The 14,279-nt window shown below is 47.9% G+C and overlaps 1 protein-coding gene across 1 annotated transcript; it reads right to left on the bottom strand.

Annotated features, from left to right (window-relative positions):
- Nucleotides 1–1,984: 1,984 nt before the first annotated feature.
- Nucleotides 1,985–6,351, bottom strand: LOC118545446 (serine protease 42-like). Its single transcript, XM_036107687.2, is given in 6 exon segments — nucleotides 1,985–2,930; nucleotides 4,325–4,374; nucleotides 4,377–4,484; nucleotides 5,403–5,665; nucleotides 6,020–6,206; nucleotides 6,330–6,351. Coding segments are annotated over 6 exon segments (867 nt in total). The 3' UTR covers nucleotides 1,985–2,693.
- Nucleotides 6,352–14,279: the final 7,928 nt, after the last annotated feature.

Genomic DNA, 14,279 nt, shown 5'->3' with positions numbered 1-14,279 from the left:
AAGTCTTGTACTAGAATGCTTATTAGCAGCTTCATTCATAATAGCCCCAAACTGCAAACAACCCAAATGTCCATCAACAGGAGAATAAACCAACTGTGGAATATTCATGTAAGAATATTACTATTCACCAATAGAAAGGAATGAACTAGGGGTGCCTGGGTGGCTCAGTCAGTTAAGCGTCTGCCTTCAACTCAGGTCATGATCTCAGGGTTGGAAGATCGAGTCCCACATCAGGCTCCCTGCTAGGTGTGGAGCCTGCTTAAGATTCTCTCTCTCCCTCTCACTCTGCCCCTCCCACCTCCCTCTCTTAAAAAAAAAATATGAGGTTCAATAACATGCAAATAATCTGATAATAATCAGAATAGTGGTTACTTCTGAAAGGGGATGATTAGAAAGGGACATAAGAGAATATCCTGGTAATCCAGGATATGCAAATATTTTCGATCATGATTTGGAGATGGCAGCATGGGGTATACCTCTATTAAAACTCATAAAATTGTATATTGCCATGTGTACATTTTACTATATATAAATTACACCCCAATAAAGAAAATAATAATACAGAAATGCATTAAGAAAGAACAGTCGTTCATCAACATAAGCTTTTAACTTTATCAATTTTTAAAAATGAATAGAAAAGGAAGCAATGGTGTATAGTGAAGTGGGAATTAAAAAGAATTTAGTCTAGGGGCACCTGGGTGGCTCAGTTGGTTAAGTGTCCGACTCTCAATTTCAGCTCAGGTTATGATCTCAGGGTCCTGAGATGGAACCCAGCACTGGGCTCTGCATTCAGCAGGGAATCTGCTTAAGATTCTCTCTCTCCCTCTCCCTCTGCCCCTCGCCCCCTCCCTAAAAAAAAATAAAAATTAGTCTAAATAAATGAGTTTAAAAACTTATATTCATATAACAATCCAGAAATAAAGCTCCACATGATACCCACTGAATTGGTTAGAATGAGGTTTTTCTATAAGTAACTAAGACAGAAGATGACAATGGCTTAATTAAAAAGAGTTTCTTCCTCTGTTGCATGAAGAGCTATGATTGCAGCCCTACAAATTCCAAGGAGCCAAGTTCCTTCTAAATTCCTGCTCCATACCTTTAGCATGTTCCTTGTGTCCCAAGATCAGTGCTCAAGCTCCGGTCACCATGTACACATTCCAGCCAGGAGAGAAGAAAGAGATCTGAAGAAGGGCTTGTCCTCCATTAAGGATATTTCCCCAAATTCACACCCAACATTTCAGTTTATATTTTATTGGCCAGAATTAGTGCCACACTTAGATGTATGGGACTTGGAAATACAGTATTTATTCTGACTGGGTATATATCCAGAAGGAAGGGGATGAATGGTGTCAGAGGTGACAGTTATGGATCCTGACCCCAGTCCACTTCTTTATTCACCTAAATATTCCCAGGCTCTTTCTTCTCACATGCAAAAGGCACTAATCCCCTGCTAAAAGAAAGTAACCTCAAAGTTTCAAGAACAGGGAAGGAAATCGGGAGCAGTGGGGTAAATGCTCCGCATCGTGACAGACAGCTACTCTGGGACCGCAGGAGAATGAGGGGAATGAGCCAGCACAGACACGGTGAGCGCTCAGCCCGTCCTCTCCCCGAGCCTCAGCCCCGTGTTCTTCAGAGCCAGGCCAAGGCAATCTGGTGCTCAAAGCAGAAAGTAGGGGCTGCAGTTCACGGGCACTGCCCTGACCTCTCTCTTGCGTCCACTCTCTCTCACGTCCTCCTCCCCAGATGCAATGGCCAGCAAACTCAGCTACGAAGCTCCCTGCGGAGATGCTGGTGGCCGTGAGGGGCACAGCAGCGGGACCCAAGTGCTAAGACCATCTGTCGGACTCGTATCAGAGTAGATGAGGGCCTCCCCTCTCACTCTAGAGTTTAAAAAGCATCATGAACACATTCCTAAGTTAAATGTGAGATAACGTCCCCTCAGTGTCCCCACACCCCAGACCAGGAGAGAGACAGAACACACAAGTGACAATCCAAACATTTATTCAGTTGACACCTGAGATCTCCGCACTCCTTAAAGCCTCCGCACACCTCGGGGTGAGCCTGGATGGGGCCACTAGGGACTGAGGAAGGGGGCCCCATCACGGGGCTGCCCCAGGAGGGCCTGTGTGCCCCAGGCTGGCCACGCACGGCTGGATCCGCGCTGGGGGCAGGGGAAACGTCTCCCAGCCCCAGACAGCCCGGTCAGATGTGGAAAGCCCAGGCCTCACGCCTCAGCAGGGACATGGTGACGCCTCCTCCCTCTCTCTGCACAATCTGCAAGCTGCCCGCTTCAACACAGTCTCAGGTGACAGCCTGAGACCACAGCCAGGTCCAAGGCTGCCTCACCGCTCATGAGGTGTCTTCTCTGGTAGAGGCTCTCCAAGATGGCAAGGAAGCACCGGGCTCCACCTGGCAGGTCGGCTGGCTCTCAGGCTGGGATGCTTGGCCCCCCTCCTCCGGGGCAGGCAGGCCACAGCCAAGGTCGTGGGTGTGGCCGACGCAGGTGACCGGGACAGCAGCAGGCTGGGACACTTTCGGGGCTCCAGCCTTGCTGCCACTTTCTACTGTGGGGCTCTCTACAGGCTCAGTGGGCGCCAAGCAGGATTGGAGGAAAGGGCATCGAGTAGGAGGGGGAGGTCGGAGGAGAGGCCCAGTGCGAGACCCGGAAACAGGAGGGGGGAGGGCCGGGGTGATCACGGGGCCACCAGGATGCCCAGGGGCAGCAGCAGACACAGAAGTGGGATGAGGAACACCACCGGACACAAAGAGGCAGCCTGGTTGATCACGTCAAGTATCCACTCAGCATAGCAAGCAATATCTGTATAAACTCCAGGCACATCTCCACGACCACAGCCAGTGCCCCAGCGCACGATTCCCACCTGGACCCACGTGTCCTTAAATTTACAGACCAGAGGGCCCCCAGAGTCTCCCTGGAGAAAGAGAAAGAAACAAACGCAGAAATGGAAGGCCATCCATGTCAGAGCAGGCTGACTGCAGCATAAGGCGCTGGGCAGTCAGGCACATGGGGACCTTCCCTGGGGACCTACCAGGGCCACTTTTCTGTGAATATGAGAACTGAGAATTGAAAAGTTAATGGGAAGGGACAGCTGGCTGGATCAACCGTGATCTCGGGGTTGTAAGTTTGCACCCCACACTGGGTATAGAGAATACTTAAAAATAAAATCTTAAAAAAAAAAGAAAGAAAAGTTAATGGGAAAACTTTAATATCCTTGGGAGGATATTATGACTGGTCATTTCCCAAACCATAGTGGCTGTTAAACACTTTGAATATCACCTCTGCGTGAGAGTCCCCTAAATCCATACATCTAGTTTAAAGTTTCTCTAGAACTCCTAACCCATATAGCCAGCTCCCTCCATATTTGACGCTCCACTCCCAGACATCCCACATACACCCCATCTCCCAGACCTGCTCTGGTGCCCCGCCCCCACCAGCCAGCTCAGACAGAAACAGAGAGCCCTCCTAACCTCTCCCTCGCCCCCACCCTCCCAGCAGGCAGTCACCTAGAACTCATGACTCAACCTCAGACACACCTCCTTCACCCCCTCACCGCCCCGGGTCCTGCTCGGGACCCCGCATCATCGCCTAGATGATGGAGACAAACACCTAGCCTACAGTCCTGCCCGGATGGCGTCGAGAAACTTGGCCCAGCGCTCCAAGCCACACGGATTCCAACTGCAGCCCTCTTCCCTGGCCACCTCATTGCTCCAGACCTGGAAGACAGGCCCTACACGTGACAAGTTCCCTAGGACCTCAGAGCCGCTGTCCGTGCTGCTCCCTCTCCCTACAGCGCTGTTCTCCTCTTTCCAAGAAATCCAAATACTCATCCTCTGAGACCCAGCTCCAGCGCCCCCTCCTCCAGAAGGCACTCGGAGCAGGAGGAAGACAGCGGGCCCGGGAGGCACGCACAGGGGTCCCTGAGCCAGCACCTTTGGACCTCCCCTCGTCTGCGTGACAGGTATGATGTCTATGTGGCAGGCTTATGACGGGGATTAACAGAGCTCATGGGGGTAAATGCTCCCACTGGCTCACATAGGAAGTGCCACATAGGGGGAACTCAATTCAAGGAACGTAGAGTGTTAGGACTACCCGCCCCCAACTTGCCCACACCTTGGCAGGGCCCCCAGGCAGCAAGGAGCAAGCCAGGCCAGCTCCGGGGAGCCACGGGGGGTTCTCCCCATGAATCTCCTTCACTCAGGAGGGAAAGGAGGATGTGGCAGACCACGCAGGCCCTGGCACTTGGGAATGAGGAAGGCTGGGAGGGACATCCTCAATGTGGAGGTGGAAAAGGGTCCATGAAGTTACCTGACAAGAATCCTTCCCAGCTTCTTTATAGCCACAGAGCATCCCTCCAGTACTACACTCTTCTTTGTTGTTATGGCTTTCTGAATCATCGTATTACACATTTCATGGTGCATGATGTCTTGGTCGACCTCATGGAGAACAGCTGTAATGGGGTCGCCGCCTACACGGGAAGAAACTCAGCAGTGGGTGGTTGTGCCCAGGTGGACAGTAAGCCCCTCAGCACCTAGAATCCCCTTTGAAAAAAGCAGGGCAGTGGGTATTGTCCCCCTTTGACACCGGAGGAAACGGAGGCTCAAAGCAGACAGGGGGAGAAAAGGAGGTAAGAACTAATAAGATCAAGACAGCATAAAGAAGAGCCAATCTGGACGGGAAGAGGGCAAGGCCTCACCAGCCTGAGAAATGATAATCAAGCATCTGTTACTCTGAGTATCAACAGTAATAGTGACAGGGATCCTGTGCATCAGTAAAGTGTCTTTACTTTTGAGCAGGATCATGGACTCTCGAAGTGGTAGTGCCCCAGGGTTACCAACCCAGCCTCTTCCCAGAGATAGGAGGCCCTCCAGCCTCAGCAACAGAGACCTGGCTCTGCCTATACCTAAAAGCACAGGAAGCTCCCTGACAAGCAAGGCCCGTACTTTCAGAGACGGACAGCTCTGACGGGCAGACAACTCATCACCTGCTGAGCAGAAATCCACCCTGGAGAGAACTCCAAAGCCTTTGGCTCCGTCCCCAGGGAACCTAAAAATACCCCCACACCAGACAGGCATGGTCCCTCACAAATTTACAGAAAGAGACTTCACCCAGGTGTCTCTTCTCCTGAGAGCAGCTCCAGTCCCCAGGACCCGTGCCTTTCTTTAAACGGCTACCATGAAATATTTGTGCTGCAACAAAAGACCTCTACCAATTTCTAGGCTCAAGCCAATCAGGAGCCATTACTCTGGCTGCTGCTAAACTGCACCCCCTCTTTCCCCCTCTGCCAGGCAGTCCTCCTCCCTGTCCCTCTCTATAGCCTTTTCACCTACTTCAGGGTTGGGCTGCCTCCCTCTTCCTGGGTATGCTACCCGACTCACAGTCTCACCATATTCTTCTTTTCTGCCCCATCCGGTCACCCAGCACGTGGTCCCAGCTTCCACCCGGAAAGTCTTCTGAGGGATGCATACAGGCTGGATGGTCACGGTGAAGTTTACGGGGTAGAGGAGCCGGAGAAGGGCAAGGTCCTTTTTAACGGTTCTGACTACTGAGAGCTGAGGGTGGATGATGATGTTTCGGACGGGGATCACAACACTGGCGATTTCTTTATAGACACTGCGATCTTCCATCTTGACACTGTAGTGGAATCGGCTGTGGGAGAGAGGACATGGCCCTCATAGAGACCTCTTCCACACATTGCAGATGCTTCCCAGCCTGGCCCCAACGTCCCTCACCACTCTTTCTACCGCCCTATCACCAAACAGCCCTCCTTAACGCCTCTCGACATTGGTATGCTCATCCAAACGATCGGTTTTGTTCACCAAATTAGTATTCCTAGTAACGAGATGGACAGTGCCCAACCCGGCCCGTTTCTCGAGGGTGCGCACCTCGCCTGGGTTGGGCTGGGTTTGGGTTTTATCAAGTTGCTAGGGCAACAGAACCTAATGGGTATTTGAGGAGAGCAGGGCCGGCTTCAGAACTCTGTCTCTACTTGTCACTCCTCACCTTAAAATACAGTGGCCTGCAGTCAGCACCCACTGCTGTGTGACGAGGGAGCCTCCGCACACGTGATTCTCGTTGATCCTCACGCTCACCTGCCAAGGCCACTTCCCCTCTTTGGCCTCCTTGCCTCCCAAGATTTTCGCAACTACTTGGCCACACCCTGGGGTGAGAACAGCGTGGGAGGAAGAACCTCAAAGAAAGAGAGTCCGGGCTTCCCAGGGGAGCACCAGATGCCCCTCGGACGGGGGTGGGGGGGGAAGGCCTCGGCCTCTAAGACTCCAGGGCAGTGCTGCCGAGTCCCTAGGCCCTGTACCCGCAGACCTCCAAGGCCACATGGCGTCCCGCTCAGACTCCACAAGTGGGGCTGCATTCCTCAGACCCTTGGGGCGGGGGAGGGGGAGACCCCTGACTCCTCCAGACTCCCCGGGGGGAGCACCGGCTCCCACTCACGGGCCTCAGCCCCCTGCGGGGCTCCCAACACCAGGCGTCACCTGGGATCAGTTCCACCAACTGGGAGAGTACGGCAGCCTCTTGGGGCCCGGGGGTCGCAGACGGTCCCTCAACCCTCCCCAGGCTCGCGCCGGGGCCCTCACGGCCGCCCCCGACGACGACGACGACGGCGGGGAGGTGGGCGCCGGGGAGGGTGGGGACCTCGCGGACGCGCCCTGCGCCGCATCCAGCGGGGGCTGGAGGAGCAGGAGCCAGAGCAGGAGGCCCAGGGAGCCGCCAGGTGCGGATGCCATGGGCCCGCCCGCGCCGCGCCTCTCACGGTGGCAGGTGGACCGGTCCGCGCAGGGGGCGCGCGCGGCGGAAACAGCGGCTCCTAGCGCGGCGGGCCTGAGTGCGGAACATCGCGCCCTCAGGTTCACCCGGGGCCTCTCTCCGCTCGGAGTCCCACCGAACCCCGCGCAGGCCGCAGGGGCCAGCGTGCTTCCGAGGGAACTGCCCTTGACAGGGACCTCCCGGTTCCGGGGACACCGCCTGATGCCCCTGCCCCTTCTGGTGCGGTCCCTGGGCTGGAGCTGTTGAGGACAGGCGGCCGGGGCATTACCCGAGGAGCCTTAATTCTCCATAATGGTTCCTCAGCTCAGGACTTCATCCACCAGACCGGGATTATGGGGTGGAGGACCATACAGATTAAGTAGTTTAGACAAAGGAGTAGGCTGCGGTTCTATTTCAGTGATCGTGGCGCCTTAAAAAATTAGCTATCACCAAAGATACCCGCAAGTCAGTCCATTCTTCTTAGCGCTTGGGCCCTGGCATCCGTCCTGGTGGCATGTCCTTTGTCTTTGTGGCCTAAAGGCTTCTGCTAGGCCTCTGCCTCTCTGGGCTTTAGCCTCCCCGTTGAAGTCAGGGAGAAAACAACAATCACAGCTTCTGAATTGCAGTACTTCCCACTTTTCCCTGGCCAAAATGGGACAGCCAGTCACAGTGTTTTTCAGGAATGGGGATGCTCCCCCTCACAATTTATGTCTCAACATCCTGGTGAAGGGGTTATTCTCTCAGGCCTTCTTGGAGGTTGGAGAAGGGAGGGAGTAGATCATACATCATGAATCCCTTCCAATATTCTCCACTCCCTCTTTGCATTCCGTTCTCTATATTAAACCAAGGGATTTCTGGCATATCAACTTCCTTTAGTGAGGTCCACCATTGAGTTCAGGCTTAAAACAACCAGCATGAAGAGGCTGCAACATGTAGAATCATGCCCACCTGTCTGAACCAGGAAACTGAATTCAGAATTTCTGGTAAGTGTACTCCTGATAAATGTGGGTTCAGGCCTCCCCAGTCAAGCAAGAGTCCTTAGAATCCAATCCTATCATACACCTCTGGTTTGTTCCAATGTAGATGAGAAAACTCTTGCAGTTCTTTTTGTAAGGAAGGCTTCTCCTCCTGGTTATACTTTGTACCTATCCAAAAGCATGATGGGATCTTACTCCAGTTACTAGGTCTAGAGGCAGTGCAGACCTGGCAGGGGTGATACAGGTAAAGAATTGGCATGCACTTATAATGTCCTCAGATGAAGTCAGCACAGTGTCTCTAAGGTAAAGCGGACCAGCTTTATCAAATGGGAGGAGGCACTATTTCTACTGGCAAGATAGGTTCAATCTGGCTGAGGATGAGGGTGTCCTAAATCTATCCAAATGTACCCCCCTTTGAATTTTCAGGGTCTCTTTCCCGACCAATTCCTTAACTTTTCTTTAAAAGTTCTGATAAAGCTGTTACTTCAATTTATGTTGAAACTCAGCAACCCAAAAGATCGGATACTACATCTTATTTTTATTTCAAATGCATCAACCCTGCAGTTCTACAGTATATGAACTTATTTTAGGGAAATCAGAGAAGCCTTTAATCCAAGAAGTTAAATCTCCAGATTGCCATTTTCTTTCTTTAAAATCATCAGTGCAGTAAGAAATAACCAGCCCTTTTCATAATCTTTGAATTCTTCATTTCCACAATAACATCTATTGTGGCAGCCTTTTGTGTTATCTTTTAATGAACTGTCAAATGCGAAGCATGGGCTAGTGTAAGACTTTAGAACTTCTAGGAGCCTGCAGACACAAGGTGAGCTTGCACCCCTCATAGGGCCTTCCCTACAAACTCCCATCAGGTGTTCATGAGAAAGATTTGCGGCAGGGCAAGAGACCAGAGAAAGCCTTGCTTACAGTACAGGCATTAGGGAGGGGAGCCGGAGCTGCTGTGGGAAAGGCATGATGTGTGGCCTGAATCCTTCAACTCTGTCCCCCATCCCACCAGGCAGCCAATAGAAGACCCAGGCCAGCAGCAGCCACTGCCACCACCACCACTGTCACCTTATGTGACTGGGTGAAGGGCACAGACCTGTCATTTTCAGGGCACAAGTTAAAGCCTACTATAGCTGGGTAAAGAGAACATAAAATAACGTCTACCCCTAAAGGAGGAGCCAGATCTTTGGAGATCTCCTATGCTGGGGGAGAATCAAGATCACTGAGAAGACCTCATCTCTGAGAGCCAAGAATATAGGACCCGCCTAACAGTGAGGCTGAGCCAGAAAAACAAAGAATGCCCCCACCTCCTCCCTCCACTACCAGGCTAGCAAGTGTCCAGGAACAAGTAACAGCAGTTTACTGCTGGGGGGAGGAGTAAAAGCATGGAAAGGCATCCTCTTTGACACATAAGCACAAAGAAGACTGACAGCTGAGTGTAGAACAGACACAGAAAAAAATCCAACAAGTCAGCCACCACTCGAAGCAAAAAAATAACGGAAGAATTCGAAGCCTGGTACATAAGGAGGGTAACCACACAACAAAAAAACTTGGCATGATTATCTCAATACTCTCTACTAAAGGGAAGACTTGCCCATTTCTGAACATATTGTTTGTTTTAAAGATTTTATTTATTTATTTTAGAGAGAGAGAGTACAAGCTGGCGGAGGAGGCGGGGGGGAGGCAAAGAGAGAATCCCAAGCAGACTCTGCACTGAGCGTGGAGCCCGACGCAAGGCTCGATCCCAGGACCCTAAGATCACGACCTGAGCTGAAGTCAAGAATTGGACGCCTCACGAACATATTGTTTACGGAAGTCTCTATTCACCTATACAGAATGACTAGCTTTCAAACAAAAATGATGAGATACACAATGAAAAGGAAATTAACAACACACTGTCAAGAGACAAACCAATCAACAGAACCAGATTCAGATAGGACATGGGGTTTAGAACTATTACACAGGGAATTTTAAATACTAGGATGAACATGCTCTAGCTGCCATCTTGCCCACCCCCCCACCCGCATGTGTACACCTAATCTCAATCTCAGCTGGTATGCCCGAAATGCCCTGAGTGCCTACCCTGCCCCCCATTTCTGCTCCAACAAGATGAAAGAAACTATCATGAACCAGGAGAAACTCACGAAGCTGCAAGCACAAGTGTGCATTGGTGGGAAAGGAACTGCTCACCAAAAGAAAGTGGTTCATAGAACAGCTCCAGCAGATGATAAAAAACTTCAGTTCTCCTTAAAGAAGTTAGGGGTAAACAATATCTCTGGTATTGAAGAAGTGGATATGTTGCAAACCAAGGAACAGTGATCTATTTTAACAACCCTAAAGTGTAGACATCCCTGGCAGCAAATATTTTCACCAGTTCAGGCCATGCTGAGACAAAGTAGCTGACAGAAGTGCTACCCAGGATCTTAAACCAACTTGATCCAGACAGTGTGACTCATTTAAGGAGACTGGCTGAAGCTCTGCCCACACAATGTGTGGCTGGAAAAGCACCACGTGCTACTGGGGAAGATGATGATGATGAAGTTCCAGATCTTGTGGAGACTTTTGGTGAAGCTTCCAAGAATGAAGCAAACTGAATTGAGTCAACTTCTAAAGAAGAAAAACCTTGAAGAAGTTACTGGGAGCTGCTATTTTGTAATTATGACTGCTTTTTAAAATTTTGATCATGGACCTGATAAAAATCTAGGTCTCTAATATTTTTAAGCCCAAGCCTGTTGGACATTGCAGGTCTTTTCAGTTTTTGCTTATACACAATTCATTCTCTGCAGCTAATTAAGCTGAAGAGGCCTGGGAATAAAGTTTGAAACAAGGTTAATAAAGTTCTTTACTGGGGCGCCTGGATGGCTCAGTCGTTAAGCGTCTGCCGTCGGCTCAGGTCATGATCCCAGAGTCCTGGGATCGAGCCCCGCATCGGGCTCCCCGCTCCGCGGGAAGCCTGCTTCTCCCTCTCCCACTCCCCCTGCTTGTGTTTCCTCTCTCGCTGTGTCTCTCTCTGTCAAATAAATAAAATCTTTAATAATCTTTACCTAGTATATATACATACATACATACATACATGCTACGATGAACATATTTGAAGGCTCTAGTTCAGAGGTCAATAAATGTTTTCTAAAAAGGGTCAAATAGCAAATATTTTAGGATTTTGAGGTACAAGTGAGGATATTATGTGGGCTTCTATAAAAAAAAAAAAGGAAAAATTTCCACGAAAATATAGTAGTGATAGTAATTGGATATAACATTTTGTAATACAAATTTAATGAGAAGAATTTTGGGAGAATAACATTTTACTTAATTGGTTCAGAATTAGTGTTCTCCATCATCAAAATCAATTGCAAATTTTCTGTGATCTACAATGGTATTTTATGAATTTAATCTTTTAAAATGTCTTTTCGGGGCGCCTATGTGGCTCAGTCATTAAGCGTCTGCCTTCAGCTCAGGTCATGATGCCAGAGTCCTGGGATCGAGCCCTGCATCAGGCTCCCTGCTCTGCGGGAAGCCTGCTTTCCTTCTCTCACTCCCCCTGCTTGTGTTCCCTCTCTCACTGTGTCTCTCTCTGTCAAATAAATAAATAAAATCTTTAAAATAAAAATAAAAAAAATAAAATGTCTTTTCATGTAGATAAGTGCTGCCCAATGCTGATATTAATCTGTGAATATATAGCTTTGAGCATATTCTTCACTTGGAAGCCATTTATTGAGCTATATAAGGTTTTTCTCTTGATATTTGCCTTTGTCATGTCATTACATTGCAAATTAATCATTTCACTGAAGTTTAGGTGGAAGCTGTTCAATTACACTTAACTGGATTTTGAAATATGTAAATTTCCTTTGCAGCGCTTACACAGAGGTCCAAAAACTACTTTTGGAATTGTATCAGAAAGCTCAGAAAATACATTCACTGCAAATTTGTGTGGGAATGCGTATCTTGCTTGTTTTAACTTTTGACAGCACGAGAACTGTATAAAGCAGCTTGACATAACTTCTGATTCAAAAAACATTAGCTATCACCAAAATGACTTTACCATAGGATAGACAGCAATAGAAAACTAACAGAGGATGAGAAAGAAGAATAGAGAGGATACCATTATAAGGTTCTTGCACTATTTAAAAAGCAGATACTATTGTTTGAAAGAAGAGGGCAATTAGTTAAACATATACACTGTAAACTCCAGGGAAACCAGGGAAAAAAAAAAAAGTTAAATAACTATCAATAAGACAATAGCAAAGATAAAATAGAATCATAAAAAATACTCCATTAATTTAAAAGAAAGCAGGAATAGAGAAAAAGAGATGGTACAAATAGAAAGCAATTGGCATGATGGTAGATTTTAATCCAACAATATCAATACTTGCATTAAAGGTAAGTGTTCTATTAAATGAATTAATGCTTCTATTACATGAATTAAAACAGATTGTCAGGCTGGATTTTTTTTAAAGCACAACTCAACTATATACCCACCTTAAATATAAAAACATAGATAGGCTATAGGGAGAGCGATAGAGTATGATATACAATGCAAACACTAATTAAAAGAAGAAGTAGTTATATTACCATCAGACAAAGCCAACCTCAGAACAAAGGATATTACCAGGGATAAACAGAGACATTAATTACAGAATGATAAACAAAATTCTAAATGTGTATGCAGCTAAATACACCTAACAACAGATCTTCAAAATTTACAGAGCAGGGAGAAAAAGACAATCTAGCCAAAATTAGAATTTGGAATATCAATATGTCTTTCTTAATAATTGATAAAACAAGTACACAGAGAACTAGTAAGAATATGTAAGATCTGCAAAACACTATCCATTAATTAGATCTAATGGACATTTATAGAATACTCTATCCTAGCAACAGCAGAATACACTTCTTCTTCCCAGTGTACATGGAACATACACCAAGATAGAGCATATTATGAGCCCTTAAACAAATGGTAATAAATTTAAAGAACTGAAACTATACAAAATACATCCTCAGATCATAACAGAAATTAGAAAAATATCTCGAGGAGTACCTGGGTGGCTTAGTTGGTTAAGTGTCTGACTCTTGATCTCAGCTCAGGTCTTGATCTCAGGGCTGTGAGTTCAAGCCCTGCATTGGAGCCCAGCATGGAGCCTACTTAAAAAAAGAAAAGAAAAGAGAAAAAAAGAAAAATATCTTGAAAATTGCCAAATTTTTCAAAAAAATTTTAAAACTTTGATTTTGGGGACGTCTGGGTGGCTCAGTCGGTTAAACATCTGCCTTCGGCTCAGGTCATGATCCCTGGGTCCTGGGATAGAGCCCCACGTCTGGCTCCTTGCTCAGGGGAGAGTCTGCTTCTCCCTCTCCCTCTGCCCTTCCCCCCTGCTTGTGCACTCGCTCTCTCTCACTCTCTCTCAAATAAATAAATAAAATCCTAAAAAAAAAAAAAAACCTTTGATCTTGGACTTCCAGAACGTCTTCATGAGAAACTTGGTTGATTCCCTCCCTAAAGAAAAAGCTATTTAACTGGTGAAAATTATTTTTTAAAAAGAGAAAAACTATTTCAGGTCTCTGGAAATTGTCCTATAGGCATACAAAACATTGAGAAATATTTATACGAGAAAATCTACAAAACTTGGTAAGAACAGCAAGAGTCTGTGGCATTTGAGCCATGACCACCTCCCATCCCCCCTCCTTAGCTCCATATTATGGAACTCTACTCTGGACAAGTGGCCATGATGGGATCTCCTTCTCCCCCAGCTAAGATTTCACTTCAGAAGAAGCAACTAGCTGGTGTCTCTCATTCCGCTAAGTCCATCTGCGGAAGCCCTGTTCCAACAGACATGCCCAAGAGGACTGGAGCTCCCTTCCCTCACTTTGCTCCTGCTCATAGGGCAGAAGTTCTACCCCAGGCACAGCAGGCTGAGAGTCCTGGGGCTCCGATTGCCCCATCCCAGCTCACTGTTAGACCAGAGGTTCCACCTTGGGAAGGGCAAGTGAGAAGACCGATGGGATTGCATCCCTCTCCCCCGTGCCCACTCAGAGAAGAGCAGTTTCACTCCAGGAGAAGCAGGCTGCCATTCCCATCCTCAGCTCTGGTACAGCAGCACAAACATTCTGCCCAGGAGGAGAGGCAGGCTGAAAGGAGGAGTGTGCCCTGCAGCTCTGCCTGAAATAACTGAATTTATTTGGAACAGACGGTAGAGAAATCCATGCCTAACGGAGTTGTTTAAAACTGGAGATCATCTTGATGAGCAATTAAGAGAGAGGGTTGATAGCTCCATAATACTGGCAGCTAAAAGTGAAACAGAAGACTAGCTCGAAGTTTAACACAGAAAACGAGTGAAAGAGAGAGAGTCAAAAACACTGTACATATACCTTTGTGCACAAGACTGCATTCTCAGGAGTGAATGGATAAGGAACTTCCAAGCTACTAGTCCCTGGCTGAACATGTAGGGGAAAAGTAAATTCCCTAAGCTGTGAAAGCCATCTCCAAGAGACACACACATATCCAGTGGTAAATAGTGAAAATAAAACTG

The sequence above is a fragment of the Halichoerus grypus genome, chromosome 1, assembly GCF_964656455.1.
Source record: "Halichoerus grypus chromosome 1, mHalGry1.hap1.1, whole genome shotgun sequence".
Classification (NCBI taxonomy): Eukaryota; Metazoa; Chordata; class Mammalia; order Carnivora; family Phocidae; genus Halichoerus; species Halichoerus grypus.
The sequence above is the reverse complement of the archived record's forward strand: the minus strand, read 5'-3'. Positions and strand labels throughout refer to the sequence as shown.